Source organism: Paramisgurnus dabryanus, chromosome 13 (genome assembly GCF_030506205.2).
Source record: "Paramisgurnus dabryanus chromosome 13, PD_genome_1.1, whole genome shotgun sequence".
In the NCBI taxonomy this organism is placed as follows: Eukaryota; Metazoa; Chordata; class Actinopteri; order Cypriniformes; family Cobitidae; genus Paramisgurnus; species Paramisgurnus dabryanus.
This window is the reverse complement of record NC_133349.1, coordinates 36927595-36954609: the sequence shown is the minus strand read 5'-3', so window position 1 is coordinate 36954609 and position 27015 is coordinate 36927595. Positions and strand designations below refer to the sequence as shown.

The following is a 27015-nucleotide window of genomic DNA, read 5'->3' as shown; positions in this document are numbered from 1 at the left end:
ACGGATAGCTAAAAAAATTACATTCTTTATGTCATCATTTTGCAGCTGTTTTAAACCCACACTGTAATGTTGGGAATTACTGAATGAGATACTGAGTGGATTAACAGCTGGTAGTTATAACGTTGTCTTTCCTTTGACCTTGAATGAGCAGGTGAGGTGTCGAATGCTGGACAGGATCCAGTTTTCAACTTGCATGCGGTCAGTGACACAAGGTATCATTCTTTAAGATCTAGGTCCATGGTGCCTAACAACAGCCTGACAAACAATAGGAGTCAATCTAGGCACTGCGAAAACAATGGCTCAGGTAGAGCAGCTGACACCGGCACTGTCAGGTCTCAGGAAAAGAAGGTGTATCAGGACGACGCGATCACATTACCAGAAAAACTGACTCACTGATCACTAGTACCAGGATGATCTCTAGAGTCAGAGAGGAGAGAGTGTGACAAGTAACAGCAACTTACATTTTTAAACGCCAACATTAATTATTGACCCTGGCATTATCCAAAAGGCCTCTGATACTGATGAGAAGTGTGATATGCTGGGTGCCGACACTTTCTTTTCAACTCCCCTGACACCCTAGCTGGCAAAGTAGCACATGAACCACAGAACAGACATCATTAGCCTTTCTCCAAAAGCAAGAGGCCAGAGAGAAGATGCTGTCATGTCTACGCCCATTAAACGAGGCTACTCTGTAGAGTATGGAGATAATTGTAGGTTCTTTCATTTTGTTTCATGACATAATTATTGCTAAGTCATTCAGGGCAGACCGTATTACTGTGCTTTAAACCAGGTATTAGAAGTCATTTTAAACATTTAAATTAAATTAATTAACACTAAATGCAAAATGATTAAACGTTGCGGTAGGCAATGATTGTGAATGAAGTTTACTCTTACTTTTGCACACTTGCTGGAACAATGCACATTTCAAATGATTAACCCTGCGACTTACCAGAGATAGTCAGAAACATGTAAAACGTGAAGCAAACTTAATTGAACTACAGAAAAAAATAAGAACCTCATATGTATTCTCTTTTAGTTGAAGATCATAATAATCAATAATTATAATAAGGGTTGTAAATTGGACATCTATTTATGATTCAACATAATATTGATTCTGATCCAGGAGAAAATCTTGGGGCGCTTCCTGCTTAAAGGACTTCCATTTAAGAGTCCCACAAGGTGCTCTTTGATTAGGTCCAACTTTGTATCTAATAAATAATGATCCAAGGCACTTCTTCCGGTTACAAAATAAAAAAGCCTTTTTCAAACATGGCTTATTTTAGAAATATTAAAAATACGACTAAAACACAGCACACTGAGGCATTTCAGCCATCCAGCCTTCCTCAGAGGCCCTGTCCCAAATGGCGCACTTCATGTAGACTTTCATTCTCGAGGCCTTAAAGGAGCATTTCACCCGTAGAAACATTAATCTTTATTGAAAGTGTGTCATATTTGTAGTCAAAATGTAACATACATTTAGAATTTGGTGCCTATTTGACCGGGAAAAAGGGGTGTTTGTAGTCTCACTCCCTCAACAAAGATATTGGACTTTCAATGATGCAAAATGATGATTTTTACATCATTGAAAGAAGGAAGTGCAACACTGAAATCTGTATTTTTTCCTGTCTCAGCGGCAACTGAGAAAATTATGCATGACCATTCAAAAACATGACTGGGGTTCTAACTACACAAAGCTTAATGCAAATGGGTGAAGTGTCCCTTTAAATTGCGCATGCTTGTTTGTGTACGAGTCTGTAGGGGGTCCCTTCTGTCATTATTAAGCTCATCAGTGCCCCCTTGGCACCCTTGATGTGGTCTCCGGCAAAGCCCGAACTGCTGCAGGCTTCACGCACTTTACCAATCCAAAAGTCCTTGCGAAACAGCAATCAGGCGACGGATCGGAGAAGTTTACACTGATGGACAACTTCTCTTCCTATTTCTGGTGTGACGCCGGAGTCTGTCCCAATATGCGACTCCGGTGCGCCCGCGTGTACTCGCGTCAAGGGTCCCTAAGTTCTGCACTGCATGATGTCATCAAAGTGTGGACTGTGAGGAAGTCCATAAGTCCAGAGTGGGCCATTTGGGACAGGGCCAGAGTGTGTCAGGTATAGTCACAGGTGTAGGTGTAATTAATTGCTCAGTAGAAATGGGAGAAACCAAACAGACCATTATAGGGGGACCAATAATTTCATAGACTACTACAAACTATGTTTTATGATGTATGTGATTATTGACTATGCTTTGTAATAGTTTATGATATTATTGGTCCCCCGTGTCTTTTTGGTTTCTCCCATTTCTACTGAGCAATTGATTACACCGACACCTGTAACTAAATTTATACCTGACACACTGAGGAAGACTGGGGCCATTTCTCAATACCAAGTACACCAAGTTCGGACTTTTGTCCTTCATAGTTCAGACTTGCAAGTTCAGACTCGGAAGAATGAACTCCAGAGGATGGGAGGACACGAGGACGCGAGTCCGCTTATATTGCAAATGGAACAGCAGAGTACTTGAGGTCGTCATTCAGTCTAACCAATACATGCAGTCCTGGCTATTCTATAACAAAATATATCAAATGCAAAAACCCTAATATGTTTAAGGCAACATGTGAATACACTGATTAGCTTTAATGTATTTATTACAAAATGAAGTAGGACATAAAACACATTTATTTATTTTATTATAAAACCATTTATTTTAATACTACTAAATGATTACTAAATGATGTACAACATGAAATAAACACAAGAAAAAAATCCAGTTAAAGTAAAGCGCAGTAATTTACTACAGTGTTAAGATTATATAAAAATATGTGTGATTTAAGTTATGAAACTTTACCATCAGTTCAAAGGATAACAAATAACAGACTCCATATGAATAATAAAGAGAAATAAATTGATGAGACAAAAAATGCCAGTTTGATATATCCAAAGAGAATATTTTATGTTTGATCATCAGACACCGGAGGACCGAGCAGCTGCACTGAGATTGCGGCAAATTTCAGAAGGACTTGCCGAGATGAGGCTGCCTTCGTCGGAGTATACACCACTGATTCAACAGAACTCCGGTATCCAAAAGGAAATTTCAATATAGGCGCTATCTTTACTAGCTGACCACATATTTGAAGTTTATTCATCTAATACTGTGGACTGAACAGCTCTTAAAACTACATTTTATGACACAGAAAAAGTAAAATTTCGAATATTGTGAAAGCTTTAAGCGTCATTGCCGTTGATGCGAAATGCATTCTGGGAAACTTGGCTGTCAGAAGTCCGCACAAGTCACCTCTGGATGCATCCTCAATAAAATGGGCGGATCAAGAACACATCCGTGGATGTTATGTGAACTTGGCTTGATGCAAACTTTGATTTGGAACAGTACTTGGGCCGCGACTGATGACGTTTTACAAGTCCACAAGAGCACAAGTACAGACAAGTATTGAGAAACGGCCTGGATGGCCGTAATGCATCAGTGTGCAGTGTTTTAGTAATTTTTTATGTTTCTGAAGTAAGCTATGTTTGAAAAAAGGCTTTTTATATTTTGGAACCAGAAGTGCCTTGGATCCTTAAGCTAGCATCATTTCGCTGCTACCAGTGCTTTGTTGTTGCATAACATCTGACGCACAGGCAGACACAATTTTCCATATTTTTTATTGATCATCAATCTGCATCAATATATTGTTATACACCTAAATTATAAAGACCTAAATTTAAAAATGCTAATTATCAGTTACACAAAGTATTATTTAATATGTCATTAACAACTAGTTGTTCAGTTCAGTTTTGATCACACTTCATATAATTTCTATAAATGTGGTTTTCACTACCTAAATTTTGCAGGAGTTAATTTGGTAGTAGAATGCGGTTGTCACTCGCATAAATTAGTGAGCTGTGTGTACATAACAGGATTAGGCACTGAAGCGTAGGGATCCGATCGGTCTCTGTCGATCATCACACTCGATCGGTACTCGCTAAATTTGTCAATCTCATAAACTGATCTTTTTATTTACTTTTGTCATCATAGGGCTCCTGAATTTTTATGCAGTGCGAGCATTTTTACAAACTATTGCATCATGTGCAACCTGCAACCTCTCTCTCTCTTTACCTTTACAGAGATGTGTATTTTCCAGTCCTAACATGCAGCGCGACGCGTCTTAACACCACCATCAAACAACACATATCAATCGCAGACATTGCATCTTGATGCCAAAAGTTTGTTATTTGCATGCGTTTTAAAGTTTTGACAGTTTAAACTTTCATTTTACCTTGCAGCTGCTAATCCGACACATACACACAGACAGGATTTCATTCAGCACGAGCACAGAGCAAAGATCTCTCTCTTGTCTTAAAGCTTAAATCCAAATTATTTACGGTTTGACAAACTATATATGAACTACAGTTAATTCAATATTGAGTGAAATGTTGTTAAAAGAAGAATGAACAATGAATTACCTGATATATTCTGAAGGGAATATAGCGGAAGCCACCCTCTTCAGTGGGATACTCCATAAGTTTACGATTCATGGCCCAGAACTGGTCAAATTTATCTTGTAAAAAAAACAATACATGTCATCAATGACAATAACCCACAATTTATGTTCTCTTGGAAACTTTAAGCATAGCAGTCGTCACTTAAGACAGCTTCTCCAACAAAGCACACAATGGGGTAAGTTACAGAAGACACGTGAACCAGATTAATGCTAAATTTATAAAATTACTATAATATACATGTTTACTAAATAAGAATTTCTTTTAGATTAGCTAAGTTGTGAACAATATCAAGGTGAAACTTATAAAATTAGCATATTTTTCTCTGCCATTTCATAAACAACATGTTAATGTTATCATTAAGTTAGGAAGTGTGCAAAATTTCAGGCATGAGAGTTTTGCCACCAGTATCATGAAATCCAATAGGTGGGAGAGTTCACCCCATAATGTGTTCAATAGAAGAAAGAAACACATACAAGTTTAAAACCCTTTGGGGTCGAGTAAATTATGACAAAATGTTCACCTTCAAATGAACTACTAATAACAACTTTTAACGGCTGTAACTTGCAGCTATATAAACTATGAAATTTATGAAATCGATGGGATAGAGGGTAAAGTATATAAATGAACACAGGGCATACATGAACATGCATATAAAGAGTGTTGTTAAAGCCCACATACGTAGGGCCCTATAATTTCCGCGATCACGGAATCGTGGACTTGGCAAATTAACACGGAATCTAGTGTTAACGCGGAATTTTACATTCTGTTTTTGTGTGGGAGAAGAATGTATGTCTGGGGGAATTAAATCTGGGCGACACACCCCCTTCAAAAAACTGAAACCATGGCGAAGCGGCTCTCCACTACTCTGCTTTTCGTTAAAAATTCAACGCTAAGCACTTAATGCTGCGTTCCAGGAAGGTTTTTGAGCCTGTAAATTACGACTCTCACTTACACGCGCTCTTGCATCTGTCCGAAGTCCAAATACAAATCCTCATGTATTTGTTCAGTTTTATGCGTTTCATGCAAGTTGAGGCAAACTATCCCTCGCATTTAAAAGTATAATCATCTGCATCGTGGCACCGCTCTATGTCTCTCTTTCGCTCGCACGTGCAAAGAGCTGCACGCTCATGCTGTCTGAAGTCAGATCACTAATCCTGTGTATGTTTGTAAAGTTATGTATGTGTGTATGTAAATGCATGTTTTTACAGTCATTAAGTAATCGTGTTTTCCAGCTTTTCCCATAATCATTTACATTTCAATCATTAGCATTAAAGGCACACTCTTTTTATGATAAGGTGCTGAGATTTTTAAAATGAAAACCGGGGACATTTAATACTTAAATGGTCAAAATATCATTAAAATCTCATTTGTTGTTATCTATGAATTATAAAATGGGGACAATAGTTTTTTGAAAGTTTTCTTCTTTTTATTGTTGTGGGTTCAGTGCAAAAAACTTACTTCTTACTTAATAGTATTTTTGTCTTGTCTTCAGTACAAATATCTAAACATTCTTGAATCAGCAAAATACCCTAAGAAAAATCTAGTTTTAAGACAAAAAAATTTTTATCGATGTGAATTTGTGCTTAAAACATGCAAAAAATATTTTTCTTAAATTTTTTCTTGAATTAAGTGTTGCCAGATTTTTTTTTTTTTGCTTGTTTTAAGCACAAATTTGATATTTTGGTCTAAAAACTAGACTTATTTTCCTAGGTTATTTTGCCTATCAAGAACATGCATATTGATGTAAGACTTTTTTGATATTTGTACTTAAAACAATAGAAAAATACTAATACAGAGGTCGTTCTTGCAGTGTTTCTAATTTAATTAATTGAACAATTTCTGTAGTCTAAATCAATTTTTTTCCCTTTTTTATACAATGGACAGAGACATTCCTCATCAAAATTGACTTCTAAGATATTACTTCAGCTGACTTCATAACACTGTAAACGTGAAGAACAGAAGCAATAATGCAAAAGTAAACATATTTAGCTTACACAAAACAAATGCTCAGTACCATACTGTGATTAGTTTACTTCACTGGTTTATTACTTTAATTTAACATAAGTAGTTAGTACCTTAACTCCCAATAACTTTAACTGTTTTCATATCTTATGATAACTTGATTGATGATAATGACGCTTTCTCACGTGTCTCCTAGTTAATTCTTAATCGCTAAATCAGTGGCGTGTGCAAGTAATCAGTAGATCGCGCTCCCCTCTGCTGGTGAAAATAATCATTACATGCTTTTTTTCCGGTCTGGTACTACAAATGCTATGTTGATTGTGTTTTTCAGTGTATTTGCTGGTTGTTTTGGACGTGCTGTAAAACGGGGACATTTCCGGGGACAGCTCCAGTCGGGGACAGAACACCAAAAACGGGACTGTCACCGGAAAATGGGGACATCTGGTCACCTTATTTTATGACTAAAATAACAGTAAAGGATAAAAAATTGCCAAAAATTAAAACGGACAAAACGGAATTTGGGATAAAAAATTTTTACAGGACCCTACATACAGGGGTCATAAACACAGTTCCAGTCCAGCAGCGGTACTTACCATTCTGTAGACCCATCCACAGCTGTTTATGGTCCTTTTTCTGCATGTCATTAATAACCTGACTCTTGTGTTTGAGTGCATCCGCCTCTTTAATGCAAGACATGAAATGTGCTTCTATAACAGAGTTTGATGGGCAGTGAAGCAATTCATGTTCTGGGAAGTTCTACAAAACAAAGAAATTACAACTGTAGCATACACTGCAAAAAACTCATACAAACTTTAAAAAAAGTTTGGTAACAATATTACACATAACATGATTAAGTACTCTTTAAGGGTTATTTTTTGGTAACACTTTACAGTAAGGTTGTATTAGTAAACATTAGTAAAAGCGTTAACTAACATGAACAAAAGCATGTATTCATTCTTATTAGTGTTAGTTAATGTCAATACAGTTATTCATGTTAGTTCATGTTGCATAAATTAATGTCAACAGTTACGATTGCGTGATTTTATAAATGTATAAGTAAATGCCAAAACTAACATGAACTAAGATTTATAAATGCTGTAGAAGTATTGCTCATTGAAAGTTCATGATAGCTAATACATTAACTTATTGTTAACAACTACAACCGTATTGTAAAGTGTTACTTATGTTTTTTAAAGAAATCTAATTTAATCATGTAAAATTAATTAAATGTAAAAATACTATGCTATATCTACTCAATAAAATTATTATATACCACAATATGATGAGCAAGTAAAAAGAGACTGGTCTCAGTACTGACATTAGCACAGTTATTGCTCATTGAGTGAATTACCACACATCATGTGAACTCTTCTGAACAATAACCACAAAACTAAAAAAAAAACATAAGCTCTTCTAAATCTCGAAGATAAATTAACATTAAACACTATCAAATCTTTCTTTATTTAATTCCAAACATTTTTGATAAATAAATTAGGCAGTCCACACACCTTAAAGTGCACTGTCACATTCCAAGGGAGAGCGGTGTTTGAAGCATGAAGGTCAAACAACAGTCCAATGGGGTAATGCCTTAAAAAAAATATTGCATGATATTTACAGAACATAAAATAAAACATTACAGTGTAGAGAGAATTAAAAGTTTATGCTTTTTGTGACTGACAGGGCTTTACACAGAGCATGATAAAGCAGAAACAAAACAATCCAGGCAAGAATCCCAAAGCTTTGATCTCTTCTGCCATCTAGTGAAACAGGGCAACAATATGACAAACACTTGCACCCTACCTCCAAACAAAAGAATGAATTAATTAGATCTAATTAGAGTTACTATGAGTGAAAACACACAAATGTTGCTTCTACCTATCTATGAGTAGACACTTTTATCCAAACTTGTGCCCCACAGTAGCTTTAAGGTATGTGTTCCTTAGGAATGTTAATGGTGTTGTGAGAAATCACTTGTCTCTATAACAGACCTTGACAGAGTAAAACCTATAAACCTTTCAAAGAAAAGTTCACACTAAAATGAAAATCACCCTCAAGCCATCCTAGGTGTATATGACTTTCTTCTTTCAGTCTCTCTGAGTTATATTAAATAATATCCTGGCTCTTTTCAGCTTTATAATGATTGGTATCAAATGTAAAAGCTCCAAAAACACATCCATCAATCGAAAAACGAATCCATATTGTTATTAAAGTCTTCTGAGTTAAAGCTTTTAACCTAATCTCAACTCTCGTGATTTTAACCTGACCTCAAACACATATTATGGCCATAGTTTGAAATATGTTTCCTTATACAACCCAATCACTTCACTTCAAAAGACTTTTAATAACTGTATGAATTAAAGTCATATACACATACACAGATGGATTTGCGGGGAGTGGGCTTATTTTAAGGGATGCACCGATATGGAAATTTTGGCCGATACCGATAACCGATAACTCTTTATATTTGGGGGCCGATAACTGATATATATATAGGCCGATAAATATTCATATTAATTTCACAATGAAAAACTCCCAGACCGCGGACATCTTGTCTTTGCGCTAGCATACTCTTCTTGAGCCCGCAACACGTGTCATCTTCGTGCTATGTCACAGAAAACACCAATCAAAACTCCACATGGCCAGCAATGAGCAAGTGAAGTGGTTCAACAAACCGAAATAATCCATAATTTATCGGCTTTCATTTATCGGCCTAATTTTGCTATCAGACCGATAACAAGCAGTTATCGGCCGATAACGATATGTCGGCCGATATATCGTGCATCCCTATTTATTTTCATTTTTGTGTAAACTATTCCTTTAATAGAAGGGTGATGAATTGCATAGGCTGTAGCATATAACTTTAAACATATTACTTATATACATTTTAAAAATTAAAATGAATGCATTTAGCCAGAAAAGCTGAAACAGGAAACCATTTAGCACAGTTGGTAAGGATCATACTTTAATTTTCACACACCCAAGACCAAATTTTTTAAAAGTGTCTGTAGTAGTTTCATCAAGCAGTTATCAAACATACCATTTAAGAGGCGTTCCCTCATACTCGAACCACATCTCCTCTACTTCCTCTGCCTTCATGGCTTTGTGAAAGTGTTTCTTGACTTTATCAGTGACCAGTGTCATGTAGCTGACCCGCGGGAGAAGAAGCTGAAAGATGATTAGGGGTCCGCTTAGATGAAATTAAACAAGCAATTATAAAGCTGAAGAAAAAACGTTTGTTGTCATAACTCACATAGTAAGGTTCTGCTTCTCTCTCTGTAGTCTCATCAGGAGAAAGTGTGAAACAGGCCGGTATCCTTCCAAACCAAACATCTCTCAACACATCCTTGTCATCTGCCATGATCTTCTCTCCCCAAGTGACACATACAATGTCTTACAGTGTTATTGAGCTGTTTAAAACAAGAGACTAAGTAGTGTATCTGGAAATATTGCGCGAACTGCTATTGTTTTTAATAAAATGAACTTACCTAAATAATCTGCCCGTCGACACAACAGACAGTTCCGCCGGACACATCAACGTAATACACAGGAAATTAACTAACAAGTGAATAGAGAACTTGTTCTTTACTCAAGACGTCAACATTCAGCAACATACACTGTGTTTACAAAGAAAATATCTGATTTTCATGACCAACATTATTTCAGTTTTTTAATTAACAGAAAATGTTGGTAGACGGAAATTGAAGATACTATAATTGTTTAAAGTTATTTTTCAATTTGTGGTATTTATTCGTCTTTCTGAAGCTGTAAATATAACGATGTTTTTAAATTAGGCTAGCCCTGATAGCACAGCATTAGACACGAAGACGCGCCTTTGTAGCTATCACAAGAGTCCTGTGATAATAAATACAATAACCAGTGCTTACTAACATTAATGATGGATAAAAAAAAAAGGAAAAAATAATGTACATTAATTCAACGTCGACAGCGGACAGATTATTTTCGAAATCTAACAATGACGTGCAGTCTTTTGACGATAACACCCTTCACAATAAAAGTCCCAACAAGTTTTCAAAATAAAACTTGGTATGTCATTTGACCAATGGTTTGAAAAAAACTGCTCCATATCAACTGTGTCTATACTGTTTATGTGGTATTACATATTTAAATATACATAACGTCAATTACTTATTTATTTATTTGATGCTTCATGCTGGATACAAAGGGACGCAACGCCAGCTGATACGCTGAGTCTTGATGGATGTAAACAAACATGAAACGAAACAGAAGGTGGCGGTATGTGTTCTTGGACCTTCCCGCAATTTAGACTAAAGAAGAAGAAGAAAGCAATGCTGCGCGTGCGCGGTCTGTCGGGTGTATAAATTTCGGTGAGAGAAATTTCTTACGGGTATTATCTGGCATACTTTGATAACTTGAACCGTCTCCGGCAGTTTTATTTTCGGACACGTTGATGTTGACCTACAGTTAGTTCATTTTGTCCTCTAGTTTGACAACCGATAACTGTACACCAGGTGCTGAATGTAAGACTTGAGTTGAAAGTTGGATCAGACGTAAAGTGATGGAGGCTCCACCGGTCACTGTGATGCCCGTCACGGGTGGCACCATCAATATGATGGAGTATCTGTTGCAAGGTAACGTAAACTCAAGCAGTATAAGATTACAACCTCACTATGTTTACAGAATATCCACATAATTATAAGGTTTAGTTCGTAATATTTGGATAGTAGATAAAGAGTACACCCAACACTGTTTATTGAATATCTGATTTTACCACCATGGTAAAACCAATGCACGTTGCAATTATATTTTTCTTTATCTAAACGGAAATAACATGAAAACACGTTCGTTTTGTAAGAGTTTGTTTCTGCTCTTGGGTACAGGCAGTGTATTGGATCAGTCCCTGGAGAGTCTTCTACATCGGCTCAGAGGTCTGTGTGATAACATGAACCCTGAGAGCTTTGCTGACCATGAGCTAGTCTATCTGCTAAAGGGTCAGCAGGGCAACCCGTTTATCCTGCGTGCCCGTCGTTCTCTTCTTCACCCCACCTCCCCCTGGCACCTGCGCTACCTGGGCCAGCCTGAGGTTGGCGACAAGAGTCGTCATGCCTTGGTGCGGAACTGTGTGGATGTGGCTGCCTCGCACAGTTTACCAGACTTTCTCAATGAGATGGGTTTCCGCATGGACCATGAGTTTGTGGCCAAAGGCCAGGTGTTTCGCAAGGGGCCGATGAAAGTCGTGGTAAGCAAACTCTCCCGCGTACTGGTGCCGGGTAACACAGAGAACACAGAGCTGCTGTCTTTGTCGTACCTTGTTGAGTTAAGTATGTTGGCACCAGCGGGACAGGACACTGTGTCTGAAGATATGAGAAGCTTTGCAGAGCAGCTGAAACCTCTGGTGCACCTGGAAAAGATCGACCCCAAACGACTCATGTAGTGTTTATGATGACTGATGAGTTTAATAGATACTTGTGTCTTATTTTCTTAGAGCTCTCTCATTTGAATCCTGCAAAAGATGGATAAGATCATTTTTAAAATGCCTGATTTAGTTTGTGAAATCTAGATTCTTTTCTACCCAGATAATCTGTATCCTTCAGGATTTTAAATGTCCATGGGCTTTATGTTTAAGATATGTCCTTTTACTTTTGCACTGATGTGCATAACTGCAAAGATCAAATTCTCAAAAAAATAAAATGCATATCAACATGTCATTTGTATACATATGAATGCAAGCTTATTCACTTTCTTAAAACAAAACATCACACTCATCTCTTTGTCATGCAGACGAAAATAAATTGAATTCATCAAAGCACTGTCTGGAAGGGTATTTACTACTGCGAATGCTTTTCCTCTGACAAACCCCGATTTACACTGGCAGCTAGCTATAGTAAAACACGCACTGCTGGCTCTAATAACAGATTCACAGGTTTTGTCATAATGTGATTCGTGTTTGGTTGTAGGACCGATCTGCACCTGGATGCAAATGTTTTACTGTATTTAGCCTAAGCTTTCTTTTTATCAAACTGTTACAGATCGCCAGTGTAACTGCTTACTGGGGCAGTTGTGGCCCATTGGTTAGAGCAGTGTTCTTCACATCCTACCCTGGAGAGACGGTGCCCTCCAGAGTTTATCTTCAACCTTAATCAAACACACCTGAGCAAGCTGATCAGTGTCTTCATGATCACTTAAAAATCACAGGTAGGTGTGTTCGATCAGGGTTGATGGTAAACACTGCAGGGCACCGGCTCTCCAGGGTTGGATGTGAGGAAGCCTGGGTTACAGAGTCTGGATTGTAAACAGAAGGTTGCTGGTTTGAGTCTCATGGCCGGCGGGTAACGACTGAGGTGCCCTTGAGCAAGGCATGTTTCCCCTAATTGTTCCCAGGGCACCGCAGTGTGCTCCAGATGTGTGTTCATTACTTGCAGTGCGTGTGTTCGCTACTCATGGGATGGGTTAAATGCAGAGGTCACATTTTGATGTGCTATCATAATTGACAAATTGTAACTTTCGTTAGCTTAGCATATAGGGGTTTATGAATTTTGCATTTCATAGTGTTGCTAAAGTCTATGCATTTTACTCTCCTGCTCATGGTAATATTGCCAATACCCTATATGTTATACTTCTCATATAATTTTTTTTAGAGTCATTTACATGCAAGCTGGAAAGGCATGCCTAGTTTCATGTGACATATAATTAATAGACCAAATGCACTTAAGAAACATGCAAATCTTTGTAGCGATTAGGCAATAGGTGGTATTATAACAATTGAGGAGCTCCGATAGAAAATCCGCTAAAAGCCACCTCAGTAAAAATTGAGATAATGATATTGACTGAATGCTCTCTGCATGTATAATACATTCATCAATTACTTTTAAATGTGTTTTCCCCTGGCCTCAGGCCATTCAGAAATACCATTTGTTGGCAGAATCCATTAAGAGTCTGATATATATTGTCTTGTAAAAAAGCATTTTAAAGTCGCACTTATTTTGCATCTGAGCTCTTCAATTATAAATACTGACATTATATTGTCATATTTATTTCTGATGTATAACTTAATTTGAAAATTACAATACTGTTTAATACTGTGCTTGAAACTATGATAACTGCATGTTAAACATGTTAAAAATGAAAAATTACTAGGTTGTTTTCATCCCTACTGCTGGGGTATTTTCAATCAACAATGAGTTGAAACAACCCAGCATTTAGGTTTAAAAACAGCAATTGGGTCATTTTAACCAAGCAGTGTGTTCTGTCCAGTAGTGACTCAACCCTGGGTTAAAGCCCTATTCCTCAACTGAATTTGACTGACATTTGAATACAGTTTGTGTAAAGTGAATAACATCTCAAACCCCCCATTTTTTTCTAATTCTTGCTTTAACCTTGGTCAGAATTGTGGAGAGACATGGCTGATGTAAAATTGGGAAAGGCTTTGTGATATTTTGAATACTCCTGCTATGGTAAGGCATCAAACTTTAATACAATACTTAGTTGGCACACATTACACGGTTGTAAAAATTCATAAATTCAGTCAGTGAGCACACGCTACATTTTGATTGATTTATTTACAGGGACAATGCACATTAATGAACATTACTGTAAATGAGATAGACTTATGGAGACCCTGAACATAATGCCAAACCATTTTTCCTAAAAAAAAAAAGGGAAAAACACACCCAATAACTACATTACCAAGATATTAAAAGATATAAATACATATTGTGCTACATTAGAAATAATGGTAACGCTAACAATGAGGTTTTATTTATTAACATCAGTAAATGCAGCTAACATTAACTAACAATGAGCAAATATGTATACATTATTTAATAATCTTAGTTCATCATTTACTGATACATTTTTAAATGAAAAGTTGTAACTGCTAACATTAGCCATTGTCAATTGTTCATTGTTTGTTCATGTTATGTATTTACTAATGTTAACAAACAGAACTTTATTGTAAAGTGTTACAGAAATAAGAAACAAGAGTTAGACAAAATAATAGCGCAAACACCCATTGTTATAGTGGTTAATATGAATTATTTGGGTAGCTGCTATGAAAAAAACATTGTGGTTGGCGCATACCAAAAAAAGTGCTTCAAGATCTCCAATCTGTTATGAGGAGTGAGAAGCAGGTTCCCTATTCCCTCTTCTTTGAAAAAACTAGAAGATGATCCGATGACTGGACTCTATTCAAAAGTTATATGAATCTATTGTAAGGTCTGCAGCTGCATTAAAGGCAAACAGTGGTCTAACACCTTATTAAATATAGAAATCTCAGCTATTTTCATGGTGTTCACATTTTTGGTCAAACTAGCAACAGAGAAATCACAGAGAATCACAGGAAGTCTAAAATGTAACAAACTTAAATTCTGATGTTGACAGTGCTAAATAACCACATTGAAGCGTAATCATATGAAATGAGATGGAGCTCTGTCCCGTCTTGACATACTGTTTAACAATGAAGTCGGGCCATGTGTAGTCTTAAACATAAGACAAAAATTAGAGTAATTGTACTAGCTTGTGGTGAAATTGTAAGACCAAAGTGATATAAGGAATGATGACCATATAACATACATACATCAAAGCTGCCTCTGTTGACTTTGTGTTAGGTAAATTGTGAGCACATTTAATGTCTTTGTCCCTTGTTTTGGTAAATGGAAATGTAACTGATTTTGAATAGACTAATATTCTAATTTGTCTAGTACAATTTCAGAATTTATAATAATTATATTGTCTTTTTTTAATTATTTGAGAATGTCTCTAAAAAACCCACATATTTTATTCATTAAAGAATCACGTTCTTGCTTCGGTGGGCCAAAATGTGTTCACCCAAATTATAATTCAAATGGAATACCAATTTTGTTATGCAATAACACTTCACTTAAGTTAAAACAATTAATGCATTTATTTCTTGTATTTTACCTACATTGTTTACCTCTAAAATTACTCAATTACCCATTTTTTAATTATTTGTTTTAAATTGGTCAAATAAGCAGTGTATAAACAGCATAAAGCCATTTGTATAAAACATAGATTATAGATTTGCCCACATTTGGCCCGAACCGAGGATTAGGGTTTACGTTTCCATGTCCATAACAGCAGCTGTGGATGAAATTTCTTAACCTACAGTAATAAAATGTGCTCACAGATTCCACAAAATGAGGAAACAAATTAGTAAAAAATTTTTTTGCAGTGTTATGGGTTATTGTGGAAAGCAGGAACCCAGAGTCTTCATTAAATGCTCATGGTGCACTGGATAAACTGTGTGAAAGAAATGCAAATAAATTAATAATAAATAATGCATCGCTGTGAAGTATGCAAGTATTTTTAAGTCATCTGCATTTGTGATAGCATTAATTACATCAGATTTCCCAAAACCATTAGCTATGACATCATCTTTTTCTGCAAGTAGCATTTATTCAGTTTGTCTGTTTGAATTTAATTTCTCTTTTAATGAAGACACAGAAAATGTTCAAATATGCTTTATCGACAGCATGCTATAAATCCCTTTTAAGATACAGTGTGATTGAACAGCTCTGTAGCTCCCTCCTTCATAAATCAGTTTAATGCATCCACTGGTTCAGGCACTATTAAAAACCCTGGCTCACTACACATTAGGAAACCACTTTCCAGTGACATTTATTATAACCACTCATAACCACTGGAATTACCAAAAACAGCAGAACCAAGAGTTTCTGACTATATTTTTAAATGCTGTGTAAAGTGCATTATGAAAAATAATTATAAATAATACTTTTTATTCAATCACATATTTTTTGTATTATATTGTATTTCCTACCCGTTTAGGCATGTATGTTTATGATTATGTTGATCAATGAAAGTCTTTTTCAAAGTTCAGTCGCGTATCATGATGTTCATTAGTTTGGCTTGTGCGCTTTTGATCCAAGAGGCTTCAGGAAATGTAATGCGACTTCCAGGTAAAGTAGTATAGGATGGACACCATTGCTCCCTGTTTTTTGCGGTGCATTGTAGAATGTTTACGGTAAAAACATTTTAGAGCACTGTAAGGATTTTGTAATTGAGAAAGCCCTTAATTGCTCCTGACTCCCTGATCAGTGACCTAACTGCTGAACTAAAGAGACGCACCTGTACCCTAAATAAAAAAAAAGGAATTATATATCTAAATGTATAATTGAAAAATACTAAACTAAATATTTTATTAGAACAAAATCCTTTTACTCCATTATATTTAGGATATTATCTTCTGAATACTTACATCATCATACTGAAATGTTGCCATTCCCTGCTGAGCCTGGTCTCTCTTCCTGAACAGATCTGAACACAAGACCAATGCAAATGATTTGCCCCATTTACATTCAGAATGTTATCAAGAATATACTGAAAAAGTAGAGAAAACTACTCACCAGTCAAGCTCCTCAGTTTGACACAGCATGCAACATAATCATCAAATGAGATCTTTCCATGAGAGCTGAAACGCTTAATTATGCAGTTCATGGCCTGAGGACTCAACCTGTAGCCTGCACACACATCACAAGGTTTCTATCAGAACCATTATCCTCAAAGGAAACAATTAACAATAGCAATAATCAAAGCTGGCAGTGTGGTCTCTTCTGGGGAAAACATGCAGGTTTGCCTAGACAAAGTGCTAAAGATATCAAAATTCCTTTTGTGTGTGTGTGTGTGTGTGTGTGTGCGTGCGTGCGTGCGTGCGTGCGTGTGTGTGTTTAACAGAATAAAGAAACTCAGATACAGGTTTAGAACAACATGAGGATGAGAAAATGAAGACAGAATTTTCATTTTGGGTCAACTGACTAGTCTCAGTCTAAAGACAAGTAAGAAAAATTCACAGATATCACAGATGATTGTAACGAATGATCTAACAAGAGATGCTTGCTAAAACCTTTTTTATTTACACATTATTTTTCATTTACTTCAATATTAAAGGAACAGTATGTAAGAAATTTATATCAATTAATCATAAAATAGCCCTGGTATGTCACTAGACATTAGGAAATCATTTTCATTTCAAATACTTATATCACTGACAACAGTGGTCTGGCCAGGATATTGTCATTTAAAAAGTGGAGTTGCAGCCCTCAACTGATGTTTATGTTGTCATTTTGTGTATTGGCCATCAGTTGTGTGATTGCAGTACCAGTTTTAGCCACAAGTTTTGTGATGCAATACCAGTTTTGGCCACAATCCTACATACTGTTTCTTTAAGGCTCATGAAGTGTAAACCTAATTTTTAAATGACCCAATTTGAAGAATTTTTTTACAAATATATATAAAAAAGAAAAAAACACTGTGTATGCAGACATTTAAGTGAATATAATTATTAAAATAAGTATTTTACCCATAGAGGAGACAGCCTGATTCATTTCTTGCGCGTCAACTGTGCCGCTCATGTCTCTGTCAATGCTCATAAAGTGTTGCCTCCATCCACTCAGCACCATCCACAACTCCTTAAACTCACTAAAACCCATTGAGCAAGACATGTCTTTCTATTGAACAACTAAATTATGGAAAATAAAAGCTTCAATTCCATAGAAATTTTGCACTACATTCAACAATCAGGACACAGTAGTATGATGCCTTTAAAACATTAAGGAGGTCACACACCAGGCGTCGGGGAGAATCGTCGGGTCGCGCCATGTATCTAAAATTCGAACACTTTGAATGTACCGGCGGTGTTTGACGGCTGTGTATTGTTTCTCGCCCAGTATGCAACCTCCTGTTTATAATTTGTCTCAGTGTGACATCAAGGATACATCAAGCATGCTGATCATCAGTCTGCATGTCTCAAGGTTGAAAGCTGCAAAAAAAATTGAAATCAGTGTTAAAAGTAGCCTATTATGAAGCTCATTAATTTAACTAGAACTCGATTCTTATTTCCTCTAAATCTAACAATCTTAATGAACAAAATTCTTTCAGTATATAACTATGACAAACTTGTATCTATAAAAAACTTTGACATTAAGACACGGATATAAACTTTCTTACGTCTGTAGCCACCAGAAAAGTTGGCCTGAGTCAGACAAGCCTGAAGTTCTTCAGCAGATATCTGACCATCCTTAATAACAAAATGATACATTTTATAATTTACCCACAAGCAGCAATTATCAGAGTTTAAGCACTTTATATTTAAGTGCATAAAAACATATGTATTTTTTAACAATTCTGTAAGCACAAAAATTTTTAGGTGAAGATGATAATTATCATTAATATCAGGTAATGTAATCTAAAATTATAGATAAGGTGTGCCTAGAATATGTCTGTGAAACTTCAGCTCAAACTACCCAACAGATCATTTGTTATAACATGTCAAAAATGCCCCTATTTGGGTTTAAGCGAAACAACTGATTTCCGGCATGTGGAAACTCTGTAAGTTTGCCACCTAGCGGTGACTGATTTTCTTAGAGACAGCTGTGCATGTGGATCATCCAATGCAAACCTAGATTTCTTACTAATCTAGTCTCAAAATCCGAATAAACAGAACAGGATAAATGCACGCGCGTCACCTGATCCACAAATGCATATCCTCTTTTTTGCGTGCACAAATTATGAAATGTGATTTTTTTGAATACAAAATAAAACCTTTTTATTCACATATATGTCTCCATTTGTACAAATCGATACACATTCAAATTCTGAATTTCACATATTCAAATCTCATGTAAAATAGATTGGTAACGTGCATGAAGTTCACAGATAAATGTGTATGTATTTGTTCATTATTTTGAGTATGATTTCAACCCATAACTGAATGGGTTAAATGCAGAAGTCACATTCCAAGTATGGGTTACCATACATTGGCAAAAACATCACTTTTACTGTTAAATTTCACCAAAACGCCATGAGAAAGATACATTTTACACTTAGTCGGTGCAACACAACACAACACAAAGGGTTATAGCTGAAGAGTTTGGTTCCAAAACAAACTTTTTTTTTTTGATTGTGCATTCCAATTAATGTCAATCAAACTGCAGTTGGTTTGTTTTGATTTAAGCCTTCATAAATAAAAAAACAGCTAAGTAGAACAATAAAAACATGATAGGATAATACAACCCCAAATCAGAAAAAGTTGGGACACTGTAGAAATTGTGAATAAAAAAGGAATGGAATAATTTACTTATCTCATAAACTTATATTTTATTTACCATTGAATATAAATAACATATCAAATGTTGAGACATTTTGAAATGTTATCCCAAATATTGGCTCATTTTGGAATTCATGAGAGCTACACATTCCAAAAAAAGTTGGGACAAGTAGCAATTAGAGGCCAGAAAATTTAAATGTACACATAAGGAAAAGTTTAAGGAGTAATTTGCAACTTATAAGGTTAATTGGCAACATGATTGGGTATAAAAAATACAGAATCACCAATTCCACCAATGCTGCGGCGGAAAATAGTTTTCTGAGTTTCTCAGAGAAAAATTGCAAAGAGTTTGGAGTTATCATCATCTACAGTGCATAATTTCATCCAAAGATTCAGAGAATCTGGAACAATCTCTGTGCATAAGGGTCAAGGCTGGAAAACCATACTTGATGCCCGTGATCTTCGGGCCCTTAGACGGCACTGCATCACATACAGAAATGCTATTGTAATGGAAATCATAACATGGGCTCTGGAATACTCCCAGAAAACATTGTCGGTGAACACAATCCACAGTGTCATTCACCGCTGCCAGCTAAAACTCTATAGGTCAAACAAGAAGCCATATCTAAACATGATCCAGAAGCACAGGCGTTTTCTCTGGGCCAAGGCTCATTTAAAATGGACTTTGGAAAAGTGGAAAACTGTTCTGTGGTCAGACAAATCAAAATTTGAAGTTCTTTTTGGAAAACTGAGACGCCATTTCATCCGGACTAAAGTGGACAAGGACATCCCAAGTTGTTATTAGCGCTCATTTCAGAAACCTGCATCTCTGATGGTTTGGGGTTGCATGAGTGTGTGTGGTATGGAAAGCTTACACATCTGGAAAGGCACCATCAATGCTGAAAGGTTTATCCAAGTTTTAGAGCAACATATGCTCCCATTCAGATGTCGTCTCTTTCAGGGAAGACCTTGCATTTTCCAACATGACAATGCCAGACCACATACTGCATCATTTACAACTAGGTAGAAGAAGGATCTGAGTACTGAAATGGCCAGCCTACAGTCCAGATCTTTTACCCATAGAAAACATTTGGTGCATCATAAAGAGGAAGATGCGACAAAGAAGACCTAAGACAGTTGAGCAACTAGAAGCCTGTTTTAGACAAGAATGGGACAACATTCCCATTCCTAAACATTGGTCCTCCTCCAGCTGTTCCTTTATATGTACATTTAAATTTTCCGGCCTCTTATTGCTACCTGTCCCAACTTTTTTTGGAATGTGTAGCTCTCATGAAATCCAAAATAAGCCAATATTTGGCATGACATTTCAAAATGTCTCACTTTCTACATTTGATATGTTATTTATATTCTATTGTGAATAAAATATAAGTTTATGAGATTTGTAAATTATTCCATTCCTTTTTTACTCACCATTTCTACAGTGTACCAACTTTTTCTGATTTGGGGTTGTAATAAACATATTTTATAAAAAGAAAAAATGATTTATCTGGTTTTGGAACCAATCTCTTCATTTGTTAACTTGAATAAATGCATTCTCTAACATCAAAATGAGATTAATATAGTTTTCCATCATTTATTAATCTTTGTTAATGTTGGTTCATGCTTATAAAGTTAATCATGTTAGTTCATGGTGCATAAACTAATGTTGTTAACAAATACAACGTTATTGTAAAGTCTTTTACAAAATTTAATCTGACTATGTAAGGTCACACACTGTCCAGGACCGTGAATGCTATTTGGTTAGGTTATGTTTAATAGACAGAACCAGACTGGCTGACCCATACACGCTGACTCAATGGAGGGACGATGTGACAGGATTATCTCCAGTTAAGTGCCCTCACATCTACACCCATCTCGTAGAGAAACTGAGCATGTAGTAAAGAGGAACTAAGGGAGTATAAATTAACAGATGTTTATAAATACATGCTGAATTGTTCAAGTTTTTTTGATGATCGTTTCTGTCCAGACTGCTTGTTTTTACTGCATTTCACCTGTCTTCGGATTTTTTGCCTGGTAGTGGCAGCAGGTATGGGATAATATTTGAAATTGAAGCCCATACTAACACAACAAAACGATATAGCATTCATTGTGTAGCCTGCAAGTCTATGCCTATTTTTATAGACTGCCTTCAGTTTCCTTTTTGTTTTTGCCTCCAGTTAGCGCCATGACATAACATGACGTAAGCTCTAAAAGGGTCTATGCATAATAACTTTATTAAACAAATTAACTAGTACATATAATATCTTTGGCAGAGTACATAAGACCATCTTACTTGACCAGCAACTGCAGCAAAGTATCCATAAAGAGGGTCCTGCTGCTGTTGTCCTGGGAATCCACCTCCAAACTACAGGGAAAATGTGGAAGAGGCTGGCTTTAGTCCCATACAAGGTCAAATTATTCAAAATGGTTGTCACATCCGTCAGAGTTATATATTTGTAAAAACATAACACTTTGTTAGCTAAAAAACATGCAGAGAAATTACAATAAAATGTAATCTGTTGTATTCTGATGTAGTCTCATCTCTCATTGCCTTCTTAAATCCACTGTGCTTACATCTGCACATTATGCAAATAAGACCAGTGACATTCTCTTCTAACAATCTTTTACATAATTCAAATCATGGATACAGATTTAACACAAATGAACTGTAGTTCTCCAATGTAGGTTTTTTCAGATTTCAAAAAAATTTCAAAGAATTTCAAAAAATCATCAACAAAATCCTAATCTAATCCTAGTCAGTGTGTAATCTCCTTCCTTAAGATAGGAGAGTAATCACAAACAGAGCTCAAAGTGTCAAACCAAGCAAACTTTAAAAATAAAATACTGCTATCCAGTTCTCTGTTGTCAGGAAAGATATCAAATAACTCCTGTAATTCACTGGCCATCAAAATTAAGTTTTTAAATACAATGACATAGTGGTTAAACGGGCAGCACGTAGCCTACCTACTGACTTTATTACTGAACTTATATTTTCAGTAAATTTGAAACATCAGTTTGATCATATTTTCTAAGGATAACTTGTAACATCAGTGATTAGTTTGTTACACTTGGAAGCAAACAAATGTTATTTTATGGTTTTCATTAAAATATAAATTTATTTGCAATAAGACTAAACATCATGCCAAAACTGGATACAACTAAACTTTTCTGCTGATTAAATATCAGTCACAAACTTTTAAAGTCAGGTTAATTTAAACATGCAGATTACCCACCAGTGGCGGATGCAGAACGTGACATATGGGTGGGCATGGATTATAACAAGTCTATAAAATTCGTCAAAAGTTCACGAATCACAAGCGTATTGGTGAGAACACTAATTTAAACAGCATACACACACCCGAACTGCACGTCACATTTTTGACATTATTGATACTTTAAAACGTAATGCAACTTGACATCAAATAACCCTTTTTGGTAAAAAAAAAAAAAGTTATTGGGCTGTCATTAGCATACAAAAAAAAAACCTGCACACAGTGACAAGAAATATAATTTCTTGTCAAAATTTCTAAATGAACACAAAAAACCTAATACTTTTTTAAATAGCCTATTAAAGTGTTTAGGCTACTAAATGCTTAAAATGAAGCTTCTAACATCATATTCTCTTCATGCAAATCACTAAAAATATATTTTCGTTCTCACATATTTAAGTTAACTTACAAAATAAAGAAAGAAAAGGGGAATTGCTAGAATAATGTTAGACTCTGGGGTTAAACGAAATGACAAATAAATAAACATTTAATTCACTTTTTGCTGAGCACAAGAGCAAGCGGGTAGCCTACTCGTAGCTTCTTACTACACATTTACTCAATGTATGTGTGTTATGTGTGTGTGTCACTGACACACCCAGCTCAAGTTACATCAGTAAATGAGTCTGTAAAAGACCTCCTTAGTAACCTGTAAATGACAGGTGTGTTTAATAAAGTTGCATTTAATATTCAGAAACTTAAGGAGGAGTAAATCTTATGGGGCTGGTTTACCGGACAGGGATTAACTAAACGCCCTTATCAGAGGTTGAATAGCTGATAAATACAAGTAAATGTAAAATCTATTTCAGAAACCTCTTACAACTGCTCCGGTCTTAACACATTAGTTACATAACATAACGAACACCTCTCTGATGTGGACATACCGACCGTAAAATAATATAATGATATATCTTTACTCTACATCCGACTGGTCAGAGGTGAAGTCTTGATTTACATTGAACAGCTCCGACTAGACTTTAGACTACATGATCTCGATAAGTGCGTCTGATGTTTCTTATATTACACTAAAAAAGACACAAATCTTACCCCTCCAGCAGCTGGTGCACCGTATCCCTGATAATTCATGTTTGATGCGCGATTTTCTTTCGATTTTACACAATACCGGACAGGCTGATGCTTTTAGTGTGTTAAGCTCCGCCCTCTTCCGTAATGGGAGTGCCACGAGATAGGACCAACCTCAGAAGCGCAGACCCATAAACTTACATACATAAAGGGCCGGGTATACTTTTTTTCCGCGTCCGCGTCCGGCTCGCGCGCGAACGCGTCCGCGCAGCTTTTCGAGTATACTCCCCGCGGCTACACGCGGATGGCCGCGTTCCACACTATACGCATTACAAATGATTTCTTATTCAAATTATTAGTCTAACAGGCTGTCAGGGCAGCACTGATTTTGCGACATTTACAGTACATTAAAACATTAGGATAGGTGAAGAAAAGTAACTCATCCACCATTGCAAACACAGTTTAGAACAAACAACAAGAAAACAAAGAACAGGAATCAAACAAACATGCTCCACAGCTTTCTGTTCTTGGAAGAAGTAAAAGTTAAAGAAGAAAAACCATAGTGTGTGTGCAAATGCTGTCTATTTCCTTTGTTTAATTGTTTATAGTGGAGTGCACTGTCTAAATATTTTCACGCGCATGCGCTGTTGTACGCGGACTGGACCCTCTTGATGACGAAAATGACGTCATGCGGACGGCGCGCATACGCGGACGTCCCTAGTATACTTTCGGCTTAAGTAGTGAAATGCCTTATTAGACCCACTTCTGGCCTCAGACTGTCATGACGTATGGTTCTGCGCTTCTGCAGTTGGTTAGTGTGCCACTAGTAGATCATATAAAACCATGTATAAAACGATGACATGACATCATGATTTTTTTTATTCTTTTAATTAATGTGATTTTGTTATTTTCTCTACTTCATTAATAAACTGGCCTTTGAAGCTTAAAAATCGATTAAAACAAACGCTTTGGATATTGATGGACTGTGCGGAAACACCTCAGCACAATGGCGACATCTTCTGTAGATGTGTGTAAATGCACCAAGAAATAGAGAACCGTACTGTATAAAGTACTCTGTAATGTATCATGTATAGGCTTACATGTTTCTATAAAATGTATAATGTGTGTGTACATTAAATGTAAGTCACTAAGTGTATTTATATCTACTTTAAACCATGCAATTGACCCTCCCGCAAACTGACAAGCAATAGTTGTGGTAAAAAATGTCCACCTTGGTAGATAATAAAGACAGACAATACAATACAATACAATACAATACAATACAATAGCCTACAATTAAAAACAAATTAACTTTCAGATAATAAATAATATTTGTTTATTCAGGTTGAAAAAGACATGCTTTGGCTTGGTCAGATTTAAATACAATATTGTCATGCATTAATCTCAGTTATGCATTAATCTCAGTCTAAGTGCGAAATGTTTATCAGCCACTCATTTGAAACCATCAATATCTAGTGGAACAACATCTGACCACTGTCCACAGGTTTATCCACAAGGTTTAAAGAAATTGAAAAAAAAACTACACTCATTAAATTGCTGTATTTATTGAACAATGGTTGTGGTTAGGGCCAGCTTAATGTTTTGCCATTTTGTATCTGGTTGTTTTTCCTCAGGCATGTATACTGAACTGCGGCTCAGTAGAAACCATGATTGTGAAACGAGGAAAGGAAACGATAATGCGCTTTAAGAAAGCTCATTATGACTGCCACTAGAGGGCGAGCGGATTTGTCCGAATCCCTCTGTGCAATTAGACATTCAATTTAATGTTAAAAGACAATTTAAAATATGTTTTTGTAAGTAAAACGTATGAATTTCCATAAATTTTACTGTGAAATCTGTTTAATATTGAATCTAAAGCTATGTACTTTTACAGTAAAATATTGTTACATTTATTTATTTAAGCAAAAAATGCAACTACCTAAAAATAAGATATTTTTTTTAATAATTATGTTTCTTCGTAGGCTATAGGCTATTCACCAGTATTGTGTTTTCCATACAGAGATCGCACTGTGATTGTTTGGGAATATTCACAGATAATCTGTATACATAAAAATAATAACAGAGTTTAAAAAAACATCATGGATGTGTAAACCATTGAACATTAAAAACAATGTCGTCAGCAAATCACCCATTGTGCTTAGCGTCTTTTAAATTGTTTATCATCCTTAGGAAGTTTTTCGCCCTTTTGATTTCAAAAGGGTAAATTATGAAAAAATTGAATTATTTGGCAAAATGTATAGTAATTGGTCATTATACATCTTGGATGAATTGTCTTGTCTCTTTGTATAATGATATTTTTGTGTTGCCCCAGAATAAACAATCCCTGCAGACAGGTGTACTTCGTGATAGTAATAAGCTTTCTGGCAACAGCTGTCATTTGTTGCACATTATTATAATTTTATTATTATTATTTACTTGGAATAGGTAAATGTGTTTATTTATATTTGTATCATTTCAATTTACAGTTAAAGTATCAGGTTCTATTTTATTTAATGCTCTATGCATTTTTCTTCATTGTACAGACTGTACAATTTTTAAACAGCAATTTAAACATGCTGTGGTAAATAGAGGAAAGACTTTTCTCATGTTGCAGTTTGCAGTTGGTACCCTGTGGTGTCATGCATGCTTTTTGCAGTATATGAGAGTGAAAGTTATCTGTGAGAGATAAATGTTAACCAACAAAAATCATAAAATTGCACACATAGAGGGTTTCAAGATTCTTGCATTTTAAAGAGAAATGCCATATGTCCTTTTGGCTCACTGATTATCCTGCTCATTGTCTATAGACAAATATAATTGCAATTAGGGGTTATTGATTGGTGGGTTACTTGTTGCATCTCCATAGCAACAATGATTTGATCAATTGACATGCTTGTTTGATTATTGATTGTTTGGACGGGGGTGTAGCTTTCCTTTTCTTTTACCTCTGTTCTAAAAAGTGATATTACAGAAATGAAATGCAAACAACATAATGTTGCACTTAAGGGTAAATGTATTAAGAAAGGACTGTCCGGAAAGATTTGAAAGCTACTCTAAACCATTACATCAAGCGTAGAAATATTGCGGTGTAAATAGAATGAGAATCAGCAATAATAACATAAATCAGTTAAATTATATATAGCCTATTGTAATTTCTAACCCGCTGTTTGCAAATAGAAAGTTAATTTTCACAGCACAAATGTTTATCTTG

General features: G+C 35.8%; 3 protein-coding genes across 4 annotated transcripts in view; 1 reads left to right on the top strand and 2 right to left on the bottom strand.

The window, feature by feature from the left end:
* Positions 1 to 10454, bottom strand: part of atg5 (ATG5 autophagy related 5 homolog (S. cerevisiae)) — a 39940-nt gene extending 29486 nt beyond the window's left edge. The window contains exons 1-7 of one of the 2 annotated variants that reach the window (XM_065274297.2): positions 10383 to 10454; positions 9941 to 10010; positions 9706 to 9862; positions 9493 to 9620; positions 7964 to 8042; positions 7049 to 7211; positions 4455 to 4549 (exon numbers count right to left, since the gene is read on the bottom strand). In XM_065274297.2, the coding sequence (XP_065130369.1) occupies positions 4455 to 4549; positions 7049 to 7211; positions 7964 to 8042; positions 9493 to 9620; positions 9706 to 9813 (573 nt within the window). In that variant the 5' untranslated portion in view covers positions 9814 to 9862; positions 9941 to 10010; positions 10383 to 10454. Of the gene's footprint in view, positions 1 to 4454; positions 4550 to 7048; positions 7212 to 7963; positions 8043 to 9492; positions 9621 to 9705; positions 9863 to 9940; positions 10011 to 10343 lie in introns of both variants that reach the window. The other variant, XM_065274296.2, reaches the window with a different exon arrangement.
* A 307-nt stretch (positions 10455 to 10761) lies between these two features.
* Positions 10762 to 12240, top strand: med18 (mediator of RNA polymerase II transcription, subunit 18 homolog (yeast)). The gene is made up of 2 exons (XM_065243085.2): positions 10762 to 11065; positions 11315 to 12240. Exons 1-2 carry the CDS (start codon positions 10993 to 10995, stop codon positions 11866 to 11868), a joined length of 627 nt encoding a protein of 208 aa, XP_065099157.1. The 5' UTR covers positions 10762 to 10992; the 3' UTR covers positions 11869 to 12240.
* A 1734-nt stretch (positions 12241 to 13974) lies between these two features.
* On the bottom strand, positions 13975 to 23984 carry sri (sorcin). The gene is made up of 8 exons (XM_065274299.2): positions 23829 to 23984; positions 21809 to 21880; positions 18417 to 18486; positions 18185 to 18228; positions 17770 to 17917; positions 16817 to 16930; positions 16669 to 16727; positions 13975 to 15692 (listed from the first exon to the last, which is right to left on the bottom strand). The coding sequence occupies exons 1-8, from the start codon at positions 23865 to 23867 to the stop codon at positions 15666 to 15668; spliced, it is 573 nt and encodes a 190-aa protein (XP_065130371.1). The 5' UTR covers positions 23868 to 23984; the 3' UTR covers positions 13975 to 15665.
* Positions 23985 to 27015: the final 3031 nt, after the last annotated feature.

What these genes read in the sequence shown, in the direction of transcription:
- sri (XM_065274299.2), bottom strand. Translation starts at nt 23,867, where the DNA reads ATGAATTATCAGGGATACGGTGCACCAGCTGCTGGAGGG. An exon ending in TCAGGCTGTCTCCTCTATGG is followed by an intron (nt 16,931 to 17,769) that starts GTAAAATACTTA and finishes ATGTGTGTGCAG; the next exon opens with GCTACAGGTTGAGTCCTCAG. An exon ending in CAAACTGAGGAGCTTGACTG is followed by an intron (nt 16,728 to 16,816) that starts GTGAGTAGTTTT and finishes TCTTGTGTTCAG; the next exon opens with ATCTGTTCAGGAAGAGAGAC.
- med18 (XM_065243085.2), top strand. Translation starts at nt 10,993, where the DNA reads ATGGAGGCTCCACCGGTCACTGTGATGCCCGTCACGGGTGGCACCATC. An exon ending in GATGGAGTATCTGTTGCAAG is followed by an intron (nt 11,066 to 11,314) that starts GTAACGTAAACT and finishes TCTTGGGTACAG; the next exon opens with GCAGTGTATTGGATCAGTCC.